Consider the following 25783-nt stretch of genomic DNA (forward strand, 5'->3'; position numbering starts at 1 on the left):
GGAAATAAAGGTGCATATTTTCCGTTTTGCATCCATCACTATTTACAAGCTTATGAAAAAAAAAAATAGAAATATTTCATCTTTACATAGATATTTAAAAAGTTTAGACCCTTAGGTAAATATTTATGTGGGTATTTTTGGGAGGATGGGATGTAAATAGTATGTGTTTTAGGTAAATATATGTGTATTTTTATTTTATTTTTACATTTAGATGTAGTTTTACTTTTTGAATTTGTTTATATGACGTCACTCTATGCGTAACATGTAAGCTTAGAGGGACATAGGAGTCAGAAAAAGCGAAGTTTCCGAGAAAAGCTGTCACTTTTTCTGCGGGGGAGAGGACTCAGTGATTGGGCACCGTCAGGCGATTGGTTTACAGTAGTATTGACCCATGGGGCATTGCCACTTCAATCACAAAACCTCCAACCTATCACTAACATGTATTCCTGCTGCTCTGATTGCATACCCATATTCCCCCTAGGGTATTCCACGTAGTCTTTCACTTACGAGCAGATGTACAGAACCACAATTATCTCTTATTTCAGGTTGTTCAATTTCAACATGATCATAAATGTCAAAGGCGTGATCACCACACGTTCCCATATTTTTTACTCTATATATATCAATGGGCATGAGTTGTAGAAAGCTCCCAGTCATAGTTTATTTTAGAAACATATCTGTTTTCCACACAAAGTTACAGGTATCATCCACATCCCCAGTTGTTCCCCTTATTTAATCACATATTCTCCCATGTCTAAATTACCTTCTATGGCATATGTTACAAGTATAGCAGATGTCCTGCATCTGTCAATCAAGAGCCACAGAGACTAAAGGGGTGCTCCTCCCTCTCGGCTAGTCTTTTTATATATTTTACACTTGCTGGCGCCTCTGTTACATTGTTTTTGTTGTTGATTGTCCACCCTTAGTGGAGGGGTGTTAAAGCTTTCTTCACTACAGAGAGCAGCTTCTTAACCCAAGTGGGGTCGGGTTCAATCTCTCCACCTGCTTGTACAGTAGTTGCCTTGAAGGTAACCCTGACTATTATTGTTACTTATCACTTCAGTTACCCTTAAAGCGGACCCAAACCAGACATTTTTTTAATTCAAAATCTTTAGTTGCACCACTCTGACACATACAATGATAAATAAACACTCCTTCAAGCCTATGAGCTTTTCAGTGCATGCTTTTCACCCTTCTCTTTTCATAACTAGGGTTATACAGGTGGCAGCCATTACTTCTGAGCTTAGTAGGAGGTTTTCGATCATGGGTGTGTTTGTCATCAGCTACCCTCCCTCACAGGGGCGTCGTCTATGTGAAATCTCACACAAGCTGAGATCACCTCCCCTGTGACATCATCAGTAGCAGCCTGTGTTTTGTTTTTGCTTTTTATCTCATACCAGTCTGCCGGATTCTGTCCCAGCAATAGGAAAGAAAGGGAGGGGTTCCTCCAATAAATGTAAAATACTTTATAATTGTCATCATGCAGCTGAAAAAGGCAGCTATTTATTATTATAAATTATAAAATAGATTTTATTTCTGAAATCTTGTATTTTTGATTTGGGTCCACTTTAAGGTATAAGTATTCTAAAGCATTTGTCCATGAACATCTGTTTGCACATATAACTGTCTTCTGTTCATAATTTATCCTATTTATCTGTTCCAGCTGAATCGCTACTTAAAGAAAATCCGTTTAAAAATGGCCACAGGGGGTGATATATTTTTTGATGAAAGAGGACAATTTCCTGGCCGCTATGACATCATAAACTGGAATATTTTTGAAAATAAACCGGTTACATTTAAACAAGTTGGAACTTTTGATTCGTCAAAACCAGACAATGAACAGTTTTTCATCAACAAGTCTGAAATAGTGTGGCCGTCCATTTTTAATGGGGTAAATTACTCGTGTATTTGTCTTTATTTGTTTACTTACTGTTCACTTTTTCGGGAATAAGTAGCTACAAGCGTAGACAAGTGGTTCTAAATCTAAAAGTTTAGGACAACTGTTAACTGCATCTATTTAATCAAGCATTGTTTTTGTATGATGTGAAAAAGTTTTGTAAAAAATTATTACCTAGATAGTAATTAAAGGACAACTAGCATAAAAATGGTAAAATTTAAGACACATACACATAAAATGTACATTGGTAAAAAGGGTGTCGGACATTTGGCCACTTCCATAGACTGTAATGTGAATTATTTATGGCTATAGCGGCTCTCAAAGGGTAATTTGGGTGCCGGTAGAAGACGGAGCCCAAATTACAAAAAAACTGTGAAATCAGCCACCAGCAATAGCTGCCATCTTACCCCTGAGTCTATGGTGGCCTGTAGGGGGAATAGTGAATAAGGCCACCAGCAATAGCTGCCATCTTACCCCTGAGTCCATGGCGGCCTGTAGGGGGAATAGTAGATAAGGCCACCTGCAATAGCTGGCATCTTACCCCTGAGTCCATGGTGGCCTGTAGGGGGAATAGTGAATAAGGCCACCAGCAATAGCTGCCATCTTACCCCTGAGTCTATGGCGGCCTGTAGGGGGAATAGTGAATAAGGCCACCAGCAATAGCTGCCATCTTACCCCTGAGTCCATGGCGGCCTGTAGGGGGAATAGTGAATAAGGCCACCAGCAATAGCTGCCATCTTACCCCTGAGTCCATGGCGGCCTGTAGGGGGAATAGTGAATAAGGCCACCAGCAATAGCTGCCATCTTACCCCTGAGTCTATGGCGGCCTGTAGGGGGAATAGTGAATAAGGCCACCAGCAATAGCTGCCATCTTACCCCTGAGTCCATGGCGGCCTGTAGGGGGAATAGTGAATAAGGCCACCAGCAATAGCTGCCATCTTACCCCTGAGTCCATGGCGGCCTGTAGGGGGAATAGTGAAATCAGCCACCAGCAATAGCTGCCATCTTACCCCTGAGTCCATGGCGGCCTGTAGGGGGAATAGTGAATAAGGCCACCAGCAATAGCTGCCATCTTACCCCTGAGTCTATGGTGGCCTGTAGGGGGAATAGTGAATAAGGCCACCAGCAATAGCTGCCATCTTACCCCTGAGTCCATGGCGGCCTGTAGGGGGAATAGTGAATAAGGCCACCAGCAATAGCTGCCATCTTACCCCTGAGTCCATGGCGGCCTGTAGGGGGAATAGTGAATAAGGCCACCAGCAATAGCTGCCATCTTACCCCTGAGTCCATGGCGGCCTGTAGGGGGAATAGTGAATAAGGCCACCAGCAATAGCTGCCATCTTACCCCTGAGTCTATGGTGGCCTGTAGGGGGAATAGTAGATAAGGCCACCAGCAATAGCTGCCATCTTACCCCTGAGTCTATGGTGGCCTGTAGGGGGAATAGTAATTAAGGCCACCAGTAATTTGCAATAGCAACCTGCATCCAGATTTCCCTTATGTATGCATGTAATTTACATTTCTCTGCTGGTAAACATCTGCAGCCCAAACCTGGACCAGAAAATAGTGGTGTTGCTGAAGGCTAAGGGCTGGTTCATGCAGCCGGCAGCTCATATCTCCATTGCCACACGCTATCCTGCTACCGCGCAGAAAAGGGTCTGATGTTGTTTAAAGTGAATGGGAACCGCATTTAAAAAAATGAGACAGATACTTACCCAAGGAGAGGCAAGGCTCTGGGTCCTATAGAGCCTTCCGGCTCCTCTCCTGGTCCCCTCGTTCCAGTGCTGGCTCGCCCGGTAGCAGTATTTGACTAAATTAATCAAATACTGCTTTACCCGGCCGAAGGAGGCTTCAGAAGTCTTCAGGGAGCCCGAGTGCTCCTGAACAAGGGCGGCCCTCTACTGCACCTGTGCAAGCACGCTCTCTTGCACGCTCACGCCTGTGCAGTATGGAGCCGCACGTCTTCGGGAGGACACAGATCCCGAAGACATCCAAATACCCTTTCTGCGGGGGATTGAAACGGGGGGGGGGGGGGGGGTAGGGGAGCCAGAACAGGATAGAGAGCACCGAGAGAGGAGACAGAAGGCTCTATATGACCCAGAGCCTTCCCTCTCCTTAGGTAAGTATTTGCTTAATTTTTTTTCAAATGCGGTTCCCATTCACTTTAAACAGAACCCGAGGCGGGGTTCTTACATCGCAATCTGCATACAGAGGCTGGGTCTGTCTATAGAGCCCAGCCTCTGTTGCTAGTTAGTTTTCTCCAAAGCCCCCCCTGCGCGCTGTCAGACCCCATAAAACACAGCCGCGCTGGCCGGCTGTGTTTATCTCACTAATGTCAGTCTCCGCTCTCCCCCGCCTCCTGAATCGATCCGGACCCCGCCCACGTCCCTTCCCTCCCCGCTGATTGGAGGGAAGGGACGCGGGCGGGGACCGGAGCGATTCAGGAGGCGGGGGAGCAGCCGAGACTGACATTCGTGAGGTAAACACAGCCGCATAGTGCGGCTGTGTTTTATGGGGTCTGACAGCGCGCAGGGGGGGGGGGGTCTTTGGAGGAAACTAACTAGCAACAGAGGCTGGGCTCTATAGACAGACCCAGCCTCTGTATGGGGATTGCGATGTAAGAACCCCGCCTCAGGTTCTCTTTAAGGTTTATTTCTTGTGCAGGATAACTATGAACAGTATTAAGTGCATCTGACATAGATTAACCCTGTAAAGTCCCCAACAGATTGCTTACATCCTAGTTTTGGTTCCTGCAGTGGCGCGCCTAATTAAAGGCGCCACTGCAGGACGTCATAGAGATGAGACTCCTCAACCAGCGTGGTACTGTGAGTAAATGCTGTGCACCGCAATGCAATTTGCCGGCACAGAACCAACACATCGCTCCACTCCACGGTAACGGACATGGATTCAGGGGAGCTAAACATGCACACAATTATAGCCTTACCGTTATACCGCCGGCCTCGATCCAATACATCGCTCTGCTCTGGCACTGATATGAAACCCAGGGGAGGAAAAGATGCACACAGCACTGACAATTATAGCCACACCATTATAACCCCAGCCTGGAAGCAGCAGCACATCACTCTGCTTTGGCACTGGTAAGAGACTTGTGGGGAACTAAAGATGCACCATTATAACGCATGCATAGGATGGGGGACATAGATGGGGATAACGCTATTTTAGGCTTGCTTGCATTTCTGATAAGCGTGATGATCTTATACCATTGTCTCACAGTTTATGTAACAATGCATTACTTCAATGCAGGGACGGATCTGGGGGGGGGGGGGGGGGGGGGGGGCAAGCGGGTCTCTTGCCCCAGGCACAGTTTGTTGAATTCTTAAAAAGGAGGCAAAATTTGGATAGTGAATGGCAGTTTAGGCGCCAAAACCTGACCTTGCCTCAGGCGCAACTTGGGGCAACTTGGTCTAGATCTGTCCCTGCTTCAATGGACGAGCCAGTTGTAATGATTTGCCTGTGCAATGTAGCAGAGGTGCATGAATCACAAATGTATTACAAAACCGGCTGAATATATTACCCATATCGCTATCTACTGACTTTATGCTACTTTTCCCTTTTATGGTTGTGACCGGTCATGACTGTGAGTGGTGTTGTAGTTGTGGCATTTTTTACCATCGGCTAATACTCGGGTCAATTATTTTTTCAGGGGTTTTTTTTACGTAAAAGTTGGGGGGTCGGCTTATACTCGGGTCGGCTTATACTCGGGTCGGCTTATACTCGGGTCGGCTTATACTCGGGTCGGCTTATACTCGGGTCGGCTTATACTCGGGTCGGCTTATACTCGGGCCGGCTTATACTCAGGTCGGCTTATACTCGGGTCGGCTTATACTCGAGTATATACGGTAAGTATAATGATTAAAGGACCACTATTGCACAAACGTGTAAGATTTAAACCCACACTTGCAAGGTGTACATTTCTCTCTGAGTAAAATTCACTATAGATTTTATTATTCATTTATTTTCTAAATGTTGCTGTAACATACAGTAATCAACCTATATCTAATAACCAGAGCTACTACTTGTGCTTATAAATTTATTCTTGAGTCTGCAAAATAATTAATACAAAACATAGTTCACACTACTTAAAACTCTAAAAACAACCCAGACCACGTGAGCTGAACAGTCTTCTCCCACTGTCCAAATGACGGTGTATTACCTGATTGATCGCCCAGCTACGCCTATGCATATCAATCGGTTACCAAGTCATGTTTGGACAATTGTGGGCCCTCCACCAGGTGCACACTTTTAGGCCTCTTCATTCACACTCAATTTGACAGTGCACTGTCACTCTTAACATGTTACTATGGTCACCCACCCAATGTCCCGTTCTCAATAGGAGTTTGTTTCTTCCATGCTATTTCGCTATAATGGGGACATAGCCTCTCGACTTAACTTCAGTTCTTATGTCATGACCAAGATCACTTCACATGGGCTGGCTGGAAAGGTGACTGCAAGCAATTCATTTCAATTTCTCAAACTTCCGTCCGCTTACGGACTTCCGTACTGGATGTGCACTGTACAATTTGCGTGACCGCTGATACTCACGACCTTGCCGTCAGCTGTTTTTTCCTCTCCAGAGGGAGTTTAACTCAGGGCTGGTCCGCCCGACGCTGGTCCGCGTCACCTCATTCAGGCTCCTTCAGCTGGCTGCTCCGGTCTCCGTGTCCCCGCAGTGCAAGAGGTATATGTTTGGCGTGTCCCGGCATCCTGGGATGGTGAGCGCTCACGTGGTCAGCTGGGCCCCGCCCACTGATGCGTTTCGCCCCGCCCACGGGGCTTTCTCAAAGTGCGTGGGGTTGGCTTCTCCTTGCAACAACACCTCTTTATAACTCTTTCACAGTACTGCCTCCAGCTCCTCCCCTGTCACGATCCACCATCTTTGTTTCTGTCACATTGAGGGCAAATTTAATACAATTCCTTCCTCATTTCTTCCAACCATTAGCTCCTCATAACTATGATTGTGTAATATAATTCACATAAAGTCCCATCTTTCTTTGGTTCTTCACTATATCCCCATTATTTATTTCAGGAAATAGACCATATTTAGATCAGAGTTCAGTCCCTCTGGGATTCGTGTCCCCAAACGATAGATCCAAGTTGCTTCAATTTTGTAAAGTTCGTTTTCAATGTCACCTCCCCTGTGTGACACCTTTTGTTTCACAATTCCCTTGAAACGTAATGTGGTAGGGTCTCTATTGTGATAACGTGCAAAATGTAGACCTAGCGGACTGTCCTTTTCGGCTTTTTCGATATTTTTTACATGTTCCCCAATACGAGTACCTAATCGCCGTTTTGTTTTTCCTATATACATTAAGTTACAGGGACACTTGATACAATAGACAACTCTCTCTGAGTTTCAATTTATATTATCTCTGATTTGAAAGGTTCTAGTGCCTTTCGCATTCGAAAAGGTTTTCGTTCTTTCTACCAGGTCACATACAATGCAATTTCCACAACTAAACAATCAAAATTTTTGCGGAAATTTATTGAGCCGGGTCTCTTGCCCCAGGCGCAGTTTGTTGAATTCTTAAAAAGGCGGCAAAATTTGGATAGTGAATGGCAGTTTAGGCGCCAAAACCTGACCTTGCCTCAGGCGCAACTTGGGGCAACTTGGTCTAGATCTGTCCCTGCTTCAATGGACGAGCCAGTTGTAATGATTTGCCTGTGCAATGTAGCAGAGGTGCATGAATCACAAATGTATCACAAAACCGGCTGAATATATTACCCATATTGCTATCTACTGACTTTATGCTACTTTTCCCTTTTATGGTTGTGACCGGTCATGACTGTGAGTGGTGTTGTAGTTGTGGCATTTTTTACCATCGGCTAATACTCGGGTCAATTATTTTTTCAGGGTTTTTTTACGTAAAAGTTGGGGGGTCGGCTTATACTCGGGTCGGCTTATACTCGGGTCGGCTTATACTCGGGTCGGCTTATACTTGGGTCGGCTTATACTCGGGTCGGCTTATACTCGGGCCGGCTTATACTCAGGTCGGCTTATACTCAGGTCGGCTTATACTCGGGTCAGCTTATACTCGAGTATATACGGTAAGTATAATGATTAAAGGACCACTATTGCACAAACGTGTAAGATTTAAACCCACACTTGCAAGGTGTACATTTCTCTCTGAGTAAAATTCACTATAGATTTTATTATTCATTTATTTTCTAAATGTTGCTGTAACATACAGTAATCAACCTATATCTAATAACCAGAGCTACTACTTGTGCTTATAAATTTATTCTTGAGTCTGCAAAATAATTAATACAAAACATAGTTCACACTACTTAAAACTCTAAAAACAACCCAGACCACGTGAGCTGAACAGTCTTCTCCCACTGTCCAAATGACGGTGTATTACCTGATTGATCGCCCAGCTACGCCTATGCATATCAATCGGTTACCAAGTCATGTTTGGACAATTGTGGGCCCTCCACCAGGTGCACACTTTTAGGCCTCTTCATTCACACTCAATTTGACAGTGCACTGTCACTCTTAACATGTTACTATGGTCACCCACCCAATGTCCCGTTCTCAATAGGAGTTTGTTTCTTCCATGCTATTTCGCTATAATGGGGACATAGCCTCTCGACTTAACTTCAGTTCTTATGTCATGACCAAGATCACTTCACATGGGCTGGCTGGAAAGGTGACTGCAAGCAATTCATTTCAATTTCTCAAACTTCCGTCCGCTTACGGACTTCCGTACTGGATGTGCACTGTACAATTTGCGTGACCGCTGATACTCACGACCTTGCCGTCAGCTGTTTTTTCCTCTCCAGAGGGAGTTTAACTCAGGGCTGGTCCGCCCGACGCTGGTCCGCGTCACCTCATTCAGGCTCCTTCAGCTGGCTGCTCCGGTCTCCGTGTCCCCGCAGTGCAAGAGGTATATGTTTGGCGTGTCCCGGCATCCTGGGATGGTGAGCGCTCACGTGGTCAGCTGGGCCCCGCCCACTGATGCGTTTCGCCCCGCCCACGGGGCTTTCTCAAAGTGCGTGGGGTTGGCTTCTCCTTGCAACAACACCTCTTTATAACTCTTTCACAGTACTGCCTCCAGCTCCTCCCCTGTCACGATCCACCATCTTTGTTTCTGTCACATTGAGGGCAAATTTAATACAATTCCTTCCTCATTTCTTCCAACCATTAGCTCCTCATAACTATGATTGTGTAATATAATTCACATAAAGTCCCATCTTTCTTTGGTTCTTCACTATATCCCCATTATTTATTTCAGGAAATAGACCATATTTAGATCAGAGTTCAGTCCCTCTGGGATTCGTGTCCCCAAACGATAGATCCAAGTTGCTTCAATTTTGTAAAGTTCGTTTTCAATGTCACCTCCCCTGTGTGACACCTTTTGTTTCACAATTCCCTTGAAACGTAATGTGGTAGGGTCTCTATTGTGATAACGTGCAAAATGTAGACCTAGCGGACTGTCCTTTTCGGCTTTTTCGATATTTTTTACATGTTCCCCAATACGAGTACCTAATCGCCGTTTTGTTTTTCCTATATACATTAAGTTACAGGGACACTTGATACAATAGACAACTCTCTCTGAGTTTCAATTTATATTATCTCTGATTTGAAAGGTTCTAGTGCCTTTCGCATTCGAAAAGGTTTTCGTTCTTTCTACCAGGTCACATACAATGCAATTTCCACAACTAAACAATCAAAATTTTTGCGGAAATTTATTGAGCCAAGTCTCCTTTTCTTTTCTCACATATTCTGATCTCACCAATTTATTTTTCAAATTAGGGGCCTTTCTGGCCGTCATATATGGTCTTTCACCCACTAGATTTTTAATTCTTTTGTCCAATAATAATACACCCCAATGTTTCTGTAGCACTCTTTGTAACGGGTACCAATGGGCTCCATACGCTGTAATGAATCTAATGGGGTATTTGCCATCTCGCCCCCCCCCCCCACACACACACACACACTTTTTTACGGGGGGAACGTCCCTTTCTCAGTTCCTCCCTTTTCGTCTCAATCATTTTCTGATATTCTTGTTCAACCAATTCTCCAGGGTAACCCCTCTCTTTTAATCTTACACTTAATTCCCGTCCCTCCTTCACAAAGTCTTTATCCCGGGTACAGTTTCTTCTGTGTCTGTTTTAAGTAGTGTGAACTATGTTTTGTATTAATTATTTTGCAGACTCAAGAATAAATTTATAAGCACAAGTAGTAGCTCTGGTTATTAGATATAGGTTGAATATTGTTCAGGGTACCAGAGCGACTCCCCTTACGGGTGGTGCAATAATTTGAACACGAGGCCGCCGAATATATGGAGTTTATGTAACAGTAACATACAGTAAGCAGTAAACACAGACAGATCTGACAGGTTTTGGACTTGTCCATCTCCTCATAGGAGGTTTTCAGCATTTCCATTATTCTTTACACATGCAATCCCTGTAAAGGATGTACAAAAATACTGTTCAACACCCAGCCTTCCTACTTGTTTGCACACTGTTTAGACAGTTGGACTGAGCCACTGCTATTCAGTAAGGGCTTTTACATGCAGTTGATTTTTAAAATCGTCAACCCCCCCCCCCCCCCCCCCCGACCGCGTGGACAATGAATCTCTATTTGAAGGTTCATATCAGCACGGCTTGTGCGCTGTCCGTTCAGTAAAGTGGTGCCTGGACCATTTTTAAGGTGCTTCCGCCTCAATGAAAAGTATAGGAGCAACGCAAAACGCTCACCAAATCGCTTTGTGTAGCAATTGCATTTTTAAGAATAAATACATTGTATTTATTCTTTACCGGGTCAAAGAGTTTACTTCCTGACTTGCATCAGGGAGGGAATTACAAAACCGATCGGAAAAAAAACGCTTAGAAAACCGCTAAGCACAAAAACGAATCGCCCACCCAAGCGCCGGGAATCGGAAAAAAAGATGCCTCAAAAACAGCCCAATGCGGATGGACACGCGAGCCGAACTCAATCTGAACAAGCACTAAGTCCTTTTGAAAAAAAAAAAAAAACCTGAGAAAACCCTATGAGGAGATGGACCTGTCAGATTTTAACTTCCTACTCTAAGTGACAGTGACATAGGGAAAAAAATAAAGTGCATTTCATTCTATATGAAATGTACATTTTACACTTATGAATTTAAGATTTTATCATTTTTCATGAGAGTGGTCCTTATATAATGATAACAGTAATAATATAACTTTGTTTGTAATGACTGAGATGGGCGTCCAGGAGGTGCTGTACTGTAAAGAAATTGAGTGGACAGACAATATGACTCCAGTATGGTGAGGAAAAGTTTTTATTCACACAAAACAGGTATGACAACGCGTTTCATGGATACTTGCCCGCATCCTCCATCAGGTCCTGAGGAAGTGGGTAAAAATCCACGAAACGTGTTGTCATACCTGTTTTGTGTGAATAAAAACTTCTCCTTACCAGGCTGGAGTCATATCATCTGGAGAGGTAATCGATTGCCTATATATATATATATATATATATATATATATATATATACACTGTATATATTTATAGACATGAACAGCACATAGCTCTAGGCCCACTTCCTACATTGGGTGCCTCCACCCAACTTTTTTACGGTTCAGTCTTAGGCCTCCTCAGGAGGTAGTACACTTTGTAGCCCCTCCACTACAGAGAGAACAACCATCCAGCAATCAGTTTCATCTGGAAACCAAGCGAGGACGGTTATTTCTGCCGCAGGCGTATTCGGTGGTTGCAAAGATTGCACCCCGTCTCTGTGAGTATAATTTCTATACCCATACATTTGTGTTCTCTGAACCTAACGGTACAGCACCACCGGGCTCTCTTATTCTCTCTTGGAGGCGGCGACACCTTCCTAGAGACTATCAGTAGGTGGTGCTGTAGGCTGTTTTGCACAACCACTGAAGATATATAGTTTATTCTTTTCATAAAACTACAGACTTTTTTTTATCATTGCTATTTCTCCGCAGGTCCCCAATTCCACATGCAGCCCCAGCTGTCCTCCCGGGTACAGGAAGGCATTGAAGGAGGGAATGCAGATCTGCTGCTACGACTGTGTGAGGTGCGCTGACGGGGAAATCACTGCTGTACCAGGTGAGCTCATCCACTAAGTAGAAGAAGTAGTACTAGTCGAAGTAGGAGTAATAATAATTATCTCAAGTCGGGCTGACACATTTATTTCAGTTGCCTAGCTGTTCTGCTTACACCCAGGACAAGCATGCAGATCAGGTGCTCTGACTGAAAGCTGACTGTATTCGCCACGTTTGTTTCAGGGGTGTGATTCAGACACTACTGAGGCCAGGAAGATCAGCAAGATATTAGGCAACTGGTATTATTTATTGCTGTTTGCCATTATAGTATTTCCCTCACTGAACATAGACCAGAGGAAGAAAAGGCAAGAGCAGTCTGAGGAGATCAGAAAGAAAATGATAGTCAAGCATGTTAACAGCAAAAGCTATAAGACCATCTTCAGGCAGCTTGGTGTTCTTGTAACAAGAGTAGCAATAATTATCAAGAAGCTTAAAGGGAACCAGAGACGCCGGACTTGTAAAAAGAAAAAAGATTTTATACATACCTGGGGCTTCTTCCAGCCCCATAAGCCTGCATCGCTCCCACGCCGCCATCCTCCGCTTCCTGGATCCGCCGGTACCAGGTCCCATCACTTCCGGCGGACGCGGCCAATTGTCCGCATGAGCAGGGGCTCCCTCCATACCCTTACGCTGCGCAGTATGCAGCGGCACGCGTAAGGGTATGCCGGGAGCCCCTGTGATGCAGACAATTGGCCGCGTGCTGACTCAGAATGGCCGAAACTACGGGACTCGGTACCGCCGGATACAGGCAGCGGAAGATGGCGGCGTGGGAGCGATGCAGGCTTATGGGGCTGGAGGAAGCCCCAGGTATGTATAAAATCTTTTTTCTGGGGCCTCTGGTTCCCTTTAAGTTCCATAGGAATGTAGCCACCCATCTGGGCACGGCTGAAAGAGGACAAATTACTCGGCAATGAGCAGGAGGATAGTGATAACAGTAGACAAAAGCAAAAAGCTGAGTTTCAAAGTCAAGGTGCTGAGCTCAACTGAGAGAAAAAACATATAACAGCCAAACTGGAATTTGTTAAAACTAGTATCGCCTATCCACACTTCCACTGTGAAGATTTTTTTGGCAAATTTTGTCAGGACAGTAGTCCACAGTGGAAAAAAAATAAGCCTTTAAAGAAAAGAACACACTGCCTACTGTGAAACATGGGGGAGAGTTGGCTGTAATTTGGGGTGCGTTGCTGCATCTAGCACGTTCTCTAAATTTGTGCAGAGAACAATGAAATATCAAGACTACCCAGATTATCTAGATAGGGCAGCACAGTGGCGTACTGGCTAGCGTTCCTGCCTTGCAACGCTGGGTCCCCAGTCTCAATCCCAGCCAGAACATCTGCAAGAAATGTGTATGTTCTCCCCATGTCTGTGTGGGTTTCCTCCGGGTACTGCCGTTTCCTCATACATCCCCAAAAACATACAGATAAGTTAATTGGCTTCCCCCTAAAAATTGGCCCTAGACTAGGATACATACACTACACGATATAGACATAGACATATGACTGACTATGGTAGGGATTCGATTGTGAGCCCTTCTGATGGACAGTTAGTGACAAGACAATACATAGTCTGTGCAGCGCAGCAGAAGATGTCGGCGTGATACTGACCAATGTCTAAATTGCTTTGGTGGCAGATGACAGTCGTTTTTGTCAGTTTCACATTATCCCAGAGACAGTTAAATGATTATTCTCATGCCATGAGTGGGTTCCAGCAAATCTGTCCACAGCTCTGTTTGTCTAGTGATGGGCCGAATATCAAATTTGGGGTTTGCAAATTTTGAATCTGAATCTCTGCAAAAAATTGCGAATTTGGAGAATCTGCGAATCTCCGTAGACTTCAATGGCAGGCGAATGGCCGCCGACTATATCAGTCAAAAGCAAAGTTCCCTTACATGCTAGAAAGACGCAACCCCCCCCCCCAAAAAAAAAAAAAATAAACAAAACAAAAAAAACCTTATAGTTTTGGGGAGAATCGATTTTAAAGTTTCATAGGAATTGCTATTAACCGCTAAAGTTGGTGGCCTCTTCCCTTCCATTAAAGTGTATGGGAAAACTGTGAATGTAAAAAAAAAATTGGGTTAAACACAAATTTCGTACACTCCTTGTTCACTGCAGCCCATCTCTATATATTTGTCTTCACACTAAAGGGGTTGTATATAAGGGAAAAAAAGAAGGAAAAAAATTCTAAATTATTAAACTGTTTACTTGTCTGACTTCTATCCCATCCATGACTTTCGTGACCTCTACTATCTCCCTAACTTGTCTGACCTTTTTGTCCTCTTTATACTATGTGACCTCTATTATCTCCCTAACTTGTCTGACCTTTTTGTCCTCTTTATACTATGTGACCTCTATTATCTCCCTAACTTGTCTGACCTTTTTGTCCTCTTTATACTATGTGACCTCTATTATCTCCCTAACTTGTCTGACCTTTTTGTCCTCTTTATACTATGTGACCTCCATGATAAGGTTGCTCATTCGGATTCTGTAGGAATTTCCGATGGGAAGAAGGAAATCGGAATTCCGCAGAAATCCGGTTATCATAACTTGGTAATTTTAGCTCAATCACAAACGTCGGAAGCATTAGACCAATCAGAGAATGCAGAATTATCTGATCATCGCTGTAATTTTAGACCATCACAAGATTCCGGGTTTTCTCATTTCCGCTTTTTTTTTTGTTATGTTTTGCATTCTCTGGTGCAAGAAAATGACAAATAAAATACCCCTTGGAAATTGGAAAATCGGTAATATGGAAAATCAGTAATGGAAGTTTGGAAAAATGGAAAATGGCATCGGAGAAATCGGAATTTCCGCAGAATCCAAAATGGGCATTTCTGACCATCCTCACTCTGTGACTCCTGTACCCATCTCTGTACTCTGTGACCTCTATGACTCCTCTTTGGGATCTCTGACCTCTATGACTCCTCTTTGGGATCTCTGACCTCTCTGACTCCTGCATACTTTACTCTGTAACTACTTTAACATCTCTGACTTCTCTGAAACCTCTGGTTGCTTTGAAATTTCTGAACTTCTTTAAACCTTTGATTTCTTTAAACTCTTAGGCTGCTTTCACAGTGAGACGTTACAGGCGCAGGTTAGAGCAGCCTGTAATGCAGCCCAACGCACAGAAATGAAAAATCAATGGGCTGTTCACAGTGCCCACGTTGCGTTACATTGTAACGCTTCACGTTATTTTAAAGTGCTGCATGCTGTGCGTTCTACGCGGCTAAGCCGCGTTAGACTGTTTGCACATGCTCAGTAGTATTGGAGGAGGAGGTCTCCCCCTCCTCCTCCTCGGCCAGGCACATGGCTAATTAGTATACACTGCACGGTGTGACGTGCAGTGTTTACTTCCTGGAGGGCCGCTCTGTGTGGCGATTGGCCGGCGGGACCACGTGATGCCGCATGTGTCCAAGAGTACGCATCACGGCATCACTGGACGTGTGAAGAGCCGCTCAACGCGGCTCAATGTAACGTCCAGCTACAACCCCACTATGTGTTGCGTTAGGTGCACATTATGCGACCTTAACGTAGCACCTAACGCAACGTCTTGGTGTGTAAGTAGCCTTAATGGAAACTCCATCTTAGTCCTTCTGCAATGTAAATGTCCCTTTTTGAAACAATTGGGTTCACAGAGAAAGGATTTGGTATAAAAAGTATTTGTGGGCAGCTGGTGATTCCTGATATGCAATCATTTATAATCACTGAAAACTGTGTTTGTGTTGCTGCTTTAAGACATCTGATTTCATTGTTACATTAGCACACATTTCCATTTCATTCTTCCTCTTTTCTACAGACATGGAAGACTGCAGTAAATGTCCTGAAGATCAGTGGTCCAACAAGGAGAGGAATAAATGTGTTATGAAGGCAATTGAGTACCTTTCCTATGACGATCCTTTAGGCTTGGCCCTTGCATCGATCTCCATCTTGTTCTCGGTGTACACAGTGGCCACCTTATGTCTTTTTATTAAAAACCGTCACAACAGAATAGTGAAAGCCAATAACGAAGAGCTTAGCTACTCCATTCTCGTTTCCCTCATACTCTGCCTGCTGTGCCCTCTGCTATTTCTTGGAAAGCCCAGGAATGCAACTTGTCTACTGAGACAAGCAGTATTTGGTGTCACATTCGCTCTTTGCATTTCATGCATTCTTGGAAAAACTATGACTGTTCTCATAGCCTTCAGGGCCACTCGACCAGGCAGCCTGCTAAGGGACTGGGTTGGTAAGAAGATTCCTCGGTGTACTGTGTTTATCTGCTCCCTTGTTGAAGTGATCATCTGCATTTGTTGGCTCGTAATGTCACCACCTTATCCAGACTCTGACCATCACACACATACATCCCGTATAATTCTACACTGTAATGAAGGTTCCACCATTGCTCTGTTCTTAGTAGTAGGCTACATTTCTACTTTAGCCTTTGTTAGCTTTGCAGTTGCCTATCTTGCCCGAAAGTTGCCAGACATGTTTAATGAAGCTCAACACATCACCTTCAGCATGCTGGTGTTCTGCTGTGTCTGGATGACCTTCATCCCGACCTATCTGGGCACCAAGGGGAAATATGTGGCCGTGGTGGAGATATTCTGTATCCTGGCTTCCAGTTTGGGACTCCTGGGTTTTATTTTTGTTCCTAAGTGCTGGGTTATTTTGTTAAATCCAGAAATGGTTCATAAAGATATAGTTTTAAAGGTTCAGCCCACTCTAAACTAATATTTCAATTATGCGCAGGTGCTGGAAAATATAAGCATTCAAAAGTCTTGTATACTGCTTAAAACACTTGTAAGATCTATATGCTTGAACTTCTCAGTTTCCATGCCTGGTTAATGATAATAGAGGACCTTCCACTGTATTGAAACTAAGAGGCAGCATACCACAGGTTTATGCTAAGAAGCAAATGTCTTGGAGGCATCATACTACTACATGTTTCAAGCATGCAGGAACCCTTCATCAGTGGTTCCAACTTGCGAAAATTTAGAAATTTTAAGGAAGGTGAGAAAAATGCAGCAGTAGTCTCCTAAAGATATAATAAGCTAGTGAATGAGGTACAGAGGTATTCAGTATGTACGTATAGATGCTGATACACCTCAGTATACAGGCACAAACCTTCAATTCTGAACTAACCTCTCCAAGTTTTGTGAAAATAATTGTTGTGGAATATATTTCATTCACAGCTGAGACCTTGGACTATACAGGTGATCAAAAATGCAACTGCACTTCCACTGACCTCTTTAATGGGCATGAATGGCAGTATGTTCCATCTTCTCAGGGGGGGGGGGGGGGAGCTGGGATTACTTCTATTGGTCAATTCTGGGGGCAGAAATGGTAGCACTTTAAAGCAAACCCCAAGTAAAAATAAACCGATGAGATAAAGAAATGCATCTATAGACCCAATCCTAAACCGAACTGCCCTGGAATCCAATAGCCTTAGTTTGGTTTTAAAGTGAATGGGAACCGCATTTAAAAAAATGAGACAGATACTTACCCAAGGAGAGGGAAGGCTCTGGGTCCTATAGAGCCTTTTGGCTCCTCTCCTGGTCCCCTCGTTCCAGTGCTGGCTCACCCGGTAGCAGTATTTGACTAAATTAGTCAAATACTGCTTTACCCGGCCGAAGGGGGCTTCAGAAGTCTTCAGGAAGCCCGAGTGCTCCTGAAGAAGGGCGGCCCTGTACTGCACCTGCGCAAGCACGCTCTCTTGTACGCTCACGCCTGTGCAGTATGGAGCTGCAGGTCTTCAGGAGGACACGGCTCCCGAAGACTCCCAAATACCCTTTCGGTGGGGGATTGAAACGGGGGAGCCAGCACAGGATAGAGAGCACCGAGAGAGGAGACAGAAGGCTCTATACGACCCAGAGCCTTCCCTCTCCTTAGGTAAGTATTTGCTTCATTTTTTAAAAAATGCAGCTCCCATTCATTTAAAAGGTTAAAAATATGGGTTTAAAGTTTTGATTGTCCGTGAATTACGGCAGTTTTATTTATTTGTTTATTTAGCTTCCATACAGGCAAATTATGACCTATTAAACCTTTTATCTGTCCCTTGCTCTCAGAAATGTTTATTTCAGCCCCATGGGAGCTTTAGGACCTCTAATTAGACATCAATGTGAATAATGCTGTAGTCTGACTTTCCCACTTTAAAGAAACTGTGAATTAGAGCCCTGGATTATTAACCCTTACAGTGTAAAGAAAAGGCACAAGGGCTATTTCCAAGTAGGATTGGTACGTAGAAAAAATACAAAGTTTTGTAAAAGTAATAAGTAATTTTTGAGAAAGTTAAATTATGCAAGCTTTCAGGGATCTAGTCCCCTTCTTCAGGCATATTTCCAGATGTAAGCTGGAGTAAAACACTGATGCAGGTAAATAGGAACCACAAAGATGACAGTTGTGCTGGTTACTGTTAATCAGTTAGATGTCAGGTGATCAGTGGCCTATATGCCTGAAGAAGGGGACTAGATCCCAGAAAGCTTGCATTATTTAACTTTATCAATTAGACATTAAAAGATATTACTTTTACACAACTTTGTTTTTTCTACTTACATCATTTGTTTGAAAAACATGGTACAGAAACTTTTTGTTGCTACTATCAAGTAGGATTGGGAAATGCATGTTTATCTCATCATATTGCGTGTCACTACAGGGTTCCTTTTAACTTAAAATATCTTATTTATTTGATAACTTTTTATAAGAAAACTTTTTTTAGGAGTTTGGGCTTTTGTTTGGTAAAATTTAGAGGGTGGGGGGATTTAGTAAAAAAAAAAATTGACATAAAAAATATTTTTATAACTTTTACCCAGAAAATATTTTTATACATAGGCATTGGGAGGATTTAACATTCTTTTTCATAGAAAAGTGGCAGAGCTGATATCCGGGCCCGTGTGCAATTCATTTTTTCTCCTGAGTTTTGTCTTAGGTGGTATTTTTGTCAATGCAATGCCTTTTAAACTATCAGCAAGCAAAAAATAAAAAATACTCAAAATTATTTTGACAAAAAACTTTTTCATCTACTTTTTAGTTTGTTTTTAATCCCAAAAAGCTGGAGAGTTATATTAAATAGAAGATGAAAAATTATCTCCTAAGAGACAACTCCAGATAAAAAGTGAATTGCATATGGGCCCTGGTTTCTCTCTGTAGGGAATAGAACTATCTGATAGGGAGAATGAAGATGTGGGTCCTTATCTAGTGAGGGTGGCCATAAGTGGTCCAAAAAAATGATGTTTCTTTTTGTACATCTGATGATTTTGATGTAATTTTCTGATGGTCTGGAGATCTGCTCTTCCATGGACCTCCTTTAGTGTTGGTTCACACTCTGCCAGGCCATTTCCATAGAGAACTAGAGCCAGGGGCATTTTTGTACAGTGTTCAGGAACCTGTAAATCTTCAGTGGTGCCTTGAGCAGCGGCTGGGCTAACGTAATGCTAGGTACACACAGTGGGGTCAATTCATAAAAGTCTGTGCGGGAAAAAAAATCTTGTCTGGAAAATACCGCATTCCATATTTTAGACTTTTATGTGCTAATTCATAAAAATGTTTACAGTTGTGATAGAAGTTCGGGGATTTCCCGAACTATGCTGGCGGTAACATGAGAAGCTGCCTGAGATGATACATTTTCTCCATGCAGAGACAATGTTACAATAAAAGAGACATCCCCAACTTCCCTTTAGATGTGCATTTTTTTATACTGCCTCTGATAGCCCTGAATCTGTATTAGTCTTCCTAAATAATCTATTTAATTGCCACAGCTTAGAAGAACTTCAAGAAATGTTACACATTCAGTCTTTCTGATGTAAAAACATATGAAAACAGGTACCCAAGAGGTTAAAAAACACAGCCTGGGGTATTCCGGAAAGCCTTGTTTGTTCTGCCCTCACCGCTGCTGCCTGGGAGATCTGTCTTCATTAACTTTACTGTTATCCGCACCCTTATCGCCACTTCAAAGCAAGCGGCATTCTCCATCCCAATACCGCCTGCTCTAATCTTTATGAATTGACATTTACTGACAGGTGTTGTGATAATCACCGCACAAGTCTGTAACTTCCCGCACTGTCACACGTTGCCAACCAGGCTTGACCTTGACAAGGTCAAGCCTGGTTGGCAACGTGTGACAGATAGTATTTACCTGTACAAATTTCTTTCGGTAGTGAGATATAATTTCCCGCACTGCTCAGGAATGGTAGCTTTTCATGCGGTAACAGCTTTTATGAATGGACACTTTGTTAAGTGGTCAGTAAAGTCAGCTATTTCAAGCATTACCGCATGCAGTAAGGCTTTATAAATTGACCCCAATGAGATTTCCTGGCAGATTTACTGTCAGATGGATTATATCCAACATGTCCAATCTGATTTCCAATTGATTTCCAATTATTTTCCGATTGATTTTTCATAGAAGTAAATGGAAAATCAATCAGAAAATGTTCAGAAATCGATCTAAATCATATCTGACATGTTGGAAATAATCGATCTGACAGTAAATCTTCCAGGAAATCTCATGGTGTGTACCTAGCGTTAGGCTGTTACAAGGATCGCCATAGCAGGTGGGATGTCGGATTGTATCTCCCCTGAATACAGCTGGAAAACGGTGAATGATCTTCTAAAGCCCATTCAGCAAAGACATAAAGAGGACAATAGTAAAAGACATTAGGGCTCTTTCACATCACAGGGTGCGTTGAGAAAAGCTGAAAGTCTCCTTTTTGCTGTTTGCGTTTTACTACTTTTTGTTGTGCGTTTTGCTGCGTTTTCAACGCAAGTGAATGCGTTTTAGTGCGTTTTCAATGCGTTAACGCAAGTATGAAAACGCAGCGTTTTTTTTTTTTTTTTACTATTTTGAATAGTGTGAAATGCAAATTAAAGAGAAATGATTGGTTGTTTGAATATCATTCAGTGTATGGTGCCTAGAAACACTAGCCTGGCAGTGATTGGTTTAAAAAATAAACAAATCTTGGTTTGTTTTTTTAACTTTAACAAATGCATTTTCTGGTGACATGATTGGTTAATTATTTTGAATGCCAGTGATTGGTTGTAGAGAAGTGTATATAAAGCAGAGTTACTTGCCTAGTCATTTGTGGGTTTGTAGTAGAGGAGTAATCAGTTCTTTCAGCTGTGTTAGTTTGTACTTTCTGATAATGTATGCTGAAGTTGGTTTAGCTTTAATCCTTATAATTGCTATTATGCAATTAAGAAGAAAAGCTCAAAGGAGGAGGTACTGGGTGCATCCATTGTTGATGGAGCGACAACAGAAGGGTGCTTTCAGAGTGCTGTATGCTGACCTCAGGAGCCATCCAGAAAAATTTTTCAACTATACCAGGATGACAATACCCAGGTAAGCCTAATGTCATAAAATGTAATGTGCCTGTGTGCGTGTGCGTGTGTGTGTGTGTGTGTGTGTGTGTGTGTGTGTGTGTGTGTGTGTGTGTGTAGTGTGTTAAAAAGGTTTATATAATTTTTGTAATTTCATTTTATATTACAGTTTTGATGCACTTCTGGATATGTGCCACAGTGACCTATTAAAGCAGACTACTACATTCCGGAACCCAATATCACCGGTTGAGAGATTAGTCATCACATTGCGGTGAGTATGTAATGTGTTATTGTATGTTAAAGTGAACCTAAGGTCTGGCCCAAAAAATGAGATGAACTCACACGGGGCTTCCCTCAGCCCCCTGCAGCCGATTGTTGTCCTCGCAGCCCCGCTCCTATGGTCCAGGACCCGCCAGGAGGCCGCAATAGCAGCATATGCGGCGATATACAGGCTGGGAACGCGAACACTCACTCGCTTTCCAATTTCTGTCTGCTGGTGACGGCCAAACCGGAAGTGTTCGCCGGCGGGTCCATGGCCATCGGAGCGGGGCTGCGAGGGCAACGATCGGCTGGGGGGGGGGGGGCTGAGGGAAGCCCCGGGTGAGTTCATCTCTTTTTTTTTTGGCCAGACCTTAGGTTCACTTTAAGCAAGTGTTCATTTCCATACATGTACATGGTATTGTTTTTTTTTTTGCTTCAAACCATTGAACTGTGTGTGTGTGTGTATTAGTAGTGCTCCAGTGTTTTGTACTATGGATAGCACAGCTGTGGTCGGCAGTGCTCTACATAGTACATAACCCTTGTGGGTGTGTTGTATTTTTGATTTTGGTTACTTACCTTCAACCCATACAACCGTTATGTACTATGTATAGCACCTAACTGTGGTTAGCAGTGCTCTACATAGTACATGACATTTGTGGGTGTGTTGTATTTTTGATTGTTTTTTTACTTACCTTCAACCCATAGAACCGTGTGTTAGGAGTGCTCCAGTGTTATGTACTGTGGATAGCACAGCTGTGGTCGGCAGTGCTCTACATAGTACATAACCCTTGTGGGTGTGTTGTATTTTTGATTTTGGTTACTTACCTTCAACCCATACAACCGTTATGTACTATGTATAGCACCCAACTGTGGTTAGCAGTGCTCTACATAGTACATGACATTTGTGGGTGTGTTGTATTTTTGATTGTTTTTTTACTTACCTTCAACCCATAGAACCGTGTGTTAGGAGTGCTCCAGTGTTATGTACTGTGGATAGCACAGCTGTGGTCGGCAGTGCTCTACATAGTACATAACCCTTGTGGGTGTGTTGTATTTTTGATTTTGGTTACTTACCTTCAACCCATACAACCGTTATGTACTATGTATAGCACCTAACTGTGGTTAGCAGTGCTCTACATAGTACATGACATTTGTGGGTGTGTTGTATTTTTGATTGTTTTTTTACTTACCTTCAACCCATAGAACCGTGTGTTAGGAGTGCTCCAGTGTTATGTACTGTGGATAGCACAGCTGTGGTCGGCAGTGCTCTACATAGTACATAACCCTTGTGGGTGTGTTGTATTTTTGATTTTGGTTACTTACCTTCAACCCATACAACCGTTATGTACTATGTATAGCACATAACTGTGGTTAGCAGTGCTCTACATAGTACATGACAGTAAACTTTAGTATTGGTAACATTTGTTTTTGGGCAATTGGAGTTGATTTGTATTTTAATTTCATTTTTAGATTCTTGGCAACTGGCAACAGCTACACCTCTTTGCACTATCAATTTAGATTGGTGATTTCAACTATTCAAGGCATTGTGAATTCCACCTGTCGTATAATTTGGGCAGTCTTACAACCAAGGCACTTGAAATTCCCGTCTAGTCAAAAGTGGCAAGAAATTGCCGATAACTTCTGGCTTAAACACGGCTTCCCAAATTGCATTGGGGCAATCGATGGGAAGCATGTCCGGTTGATTTGCCCCCCTTGCAGTGGTAGTAAGTACCATAATTACAAAAAATACTTTTCGATAACACTGCTTGCTGTCGTAGATGCAGACTACCGCTTTACATATATAGATGTTGGAAACTACGGCAGCAGCAATGATGCAAGCATATTTGAAAGATGTAAACTGGGTGTACGTCTGAATGACGGAAAGTTGGACCTTCCGCCAGCGAGACCTTGGCCCGGAAGAACCGAACCGAAGCCTTTCACTTTTGTTGCTGACGAAGGATTTGGGTTGAGTGTGAATGTCATGCGGCCATATTCTCAAAAAAAAATGAACTTGCACAAGACTGCTTTCAATAACAGACTGACCCATGCACGTCGTGTTGTCGAGTGCACTTTTGGTATACTCTCCAATAAATGGCGTGTATTTCACACCAGCATGCAGTTACATCCTGAAAACGCTGTGCATGTTGTCAAAGCTGCATGTGTGCTGCACAACTACTTGCGGGACATGGAAGGTGGGATTGTGCCTGAGATTATTGAACATCCGTTGGTACAAATTGCAGGACCAATCCCCAGAGGATCATCTTCAGCACTGAACTTGAGGGATGAGCTGTTATTCTATTTCATCAATGATGACCCACGTAGTTGGCAGTACAAGGACTAAAAACTGACAAGTTCAGGAAACGTTTACATGGGTTTTTTTGCAATAAAAAAATAAATTTCTGGTTATTATATGAAATAAAAGAAGTTACATTTATTTTTCTGTACTTTTCCTCCTTACTTACTACCAACAACATGTATGAAAAAGTTGTACATATGTGTGATATTGTATTTTTATGCTGCGCACACACGTTGATTTTCCCCGCTACATTCGCGTGAACAAATGAGTCAATTGGATTATTTCAAGCATGCTCGATTTTATTTCTAACGGTCCTGCCGTCGATTTTGCATGATAAGTATACAAAAGCAACGTCAGGAATGATAGAAATCCAATTAAGCATGTTTTAAATAATCGACTTATCCATTCGATAATGCGAATCGAGTGGGGAAATCGAAACGTGTGTACACAGCATTATGCTGGGTACACACTAGGAGATTTTCTGGTCTATTCACTGTCATATCGATTATTTTCAACATGTCCAATTTGCTTTGCGATCTTTTTCTGAGCATTTTCCGATAGATTTCCGTGCACTGTAATAGGAAATCGATCCGAAAATGCTCGGAAAACGATCGTAAAGGAAATCTAACATGTTGTTCTCCAATTTGTAAGTAAACAATTGGATATAAAAAAACAATACACTTGGGTAAACATAACCTTTCTTTATTTGCTTGTTAAAATTTGCAAATTTTTTTTTTTATTTAGAGAAATAAACACTGAAATAGTGTCTGCAACAGTGCAAAAGTGTACAGTAACGTACTGTAAGGTATCGAACATTATTAAAATGCAAACATCAACTGCAAAAAACAGCACAATAACAAAAATAACACCACAATGTCAAATTAGCATAACGCCAAAAATTTTTGGGAGAAAGTGCTACATATACACATTTTTCAGTATTCAAGGTAGGCATTTTTATTGAGTACCCTCTACCTTTTAAATGAAAAGAGCAATAAAAGCATACCAATACCACAAATTAACATAAATATAGCTATAGTGTGTGTTGGGGGGGGGGGGGGGTCTCTTAAATTACATAGCGACACATCCTCCTGCTCCTTCCTTTGCTGTTTGTGTCATATTCATGTCGGCGTTCCAGCAACTTGATTGGACCTTGACCCGGACAAAATACACCCTGCGTGCGAAGTACGTCCTTCCCTCTTCACTTCTGGCAGGCAAATAGTGATCGGCTCAGGGGCACGCTGACCCCTCTGACTAATCCGTGATTCGTGTCCGCTCCAGTTCATCAAGCCTCACATGACAATCAATTGACGTTTGGTGTAATGGAGCGCACACAAAGCGCAGATAAGGCACCGTGCTTCTGAGACAATCGCTACATGCCATCCAAAAGTGAAGAGGGAAGGACATACTACGCACACAGGCCGTGGAGGTACAAGCAAGTTACCGGTACATCTGCAAGAATATGAAGCAAATGGCGGACGGTGAAGGGGTTGCTATGTAGTTTTAAACCACAACACACTGCAGCTATGTTTATTATCAACCGACATGTGTGATTCTAACATTGCTGTATCCAAATGCACTGAAAAACAAAAAAAAAAACACTACAGGTTTGAAAGACCAGGTAAGGTGTTATCATGACCTGTCTAAAATATTTTTGCTACGGTAAGGCCCAGTTCACATTTGCAGTTTTTAAATAGTAAATGTTTTCAACAAATGGATCTATTCACAAAAAACCATTGTTAGAGATATGTTCTAGTCCCCCAAATCCTGAAACTGCTACAGTCCCTATTTTTCACATACCATGCGCTTTGTTCTCTCTGTGTAAGACGAGGAAGCATCTTCCGTTGCCTGTTGTACAATTAACGATATGAATTTGTCTACTGAAAACGGATGCAATCATTGAATGATCTGCTCAGTTTTCAGTATGTGAACAGGCCACATACCATCCGGATCAAGTTAATCCAAAACCACATTCA

At 42.8% G+C, this 25783-nt stretch overlaps 1 protein-coding gene across 1 annotated transcript in view; it reads left to right on the top strand.

The window, feature by feature from the left end:
- LOC137544534 (vomeronasal type-2 receptor 26-like) overlaps nucleotides 1–16675 on the top strand; it is a 48645-nt gene extending 31970 nt beyond the window's left edge. Inside the window, exons 5-9 of the mRNA XM_068265624.1 lie at nucleotides 1664–1891; nucleotides 6491–6628; nucleotides 8697–8834; nucleotides 11853–11976; nucleotides 15765–16675. Of these exons, the coding sequence (XP_068121725.1) occupies nucleotides 1664–1891; nucleotides 6491–6628; nucleotides 8697–8834; nucleotides 11853–11976; nucleotides 15765–16675 (1539 nt within the window). The remainder of the gene's footprint in view (nucleotides 1–1663; nucleotides 1892–6490; nucleotides 6629–8696; nucleotides 8835–11852; nucleotides 11977–15764) is intronic.
- Nucleotides 16676–25783: the final 9108 nt, after the last annotated feature.

This window comes from Hyperolius riggenbachi, chromosome 1, assembly GCF_040937935.1.
Source record: "Hyperolius riggenbachi isolate aHypRig1 chromosome 1, aHypRig1.pri, whole genome shotgun sequence".
NCBI classification, from domain to species: Eukaryota; Metazoa; Chordata; class Amphibia; order Anura; family Hyperoliidae; genus Hyperolius; species Hyperolius riggenbachi.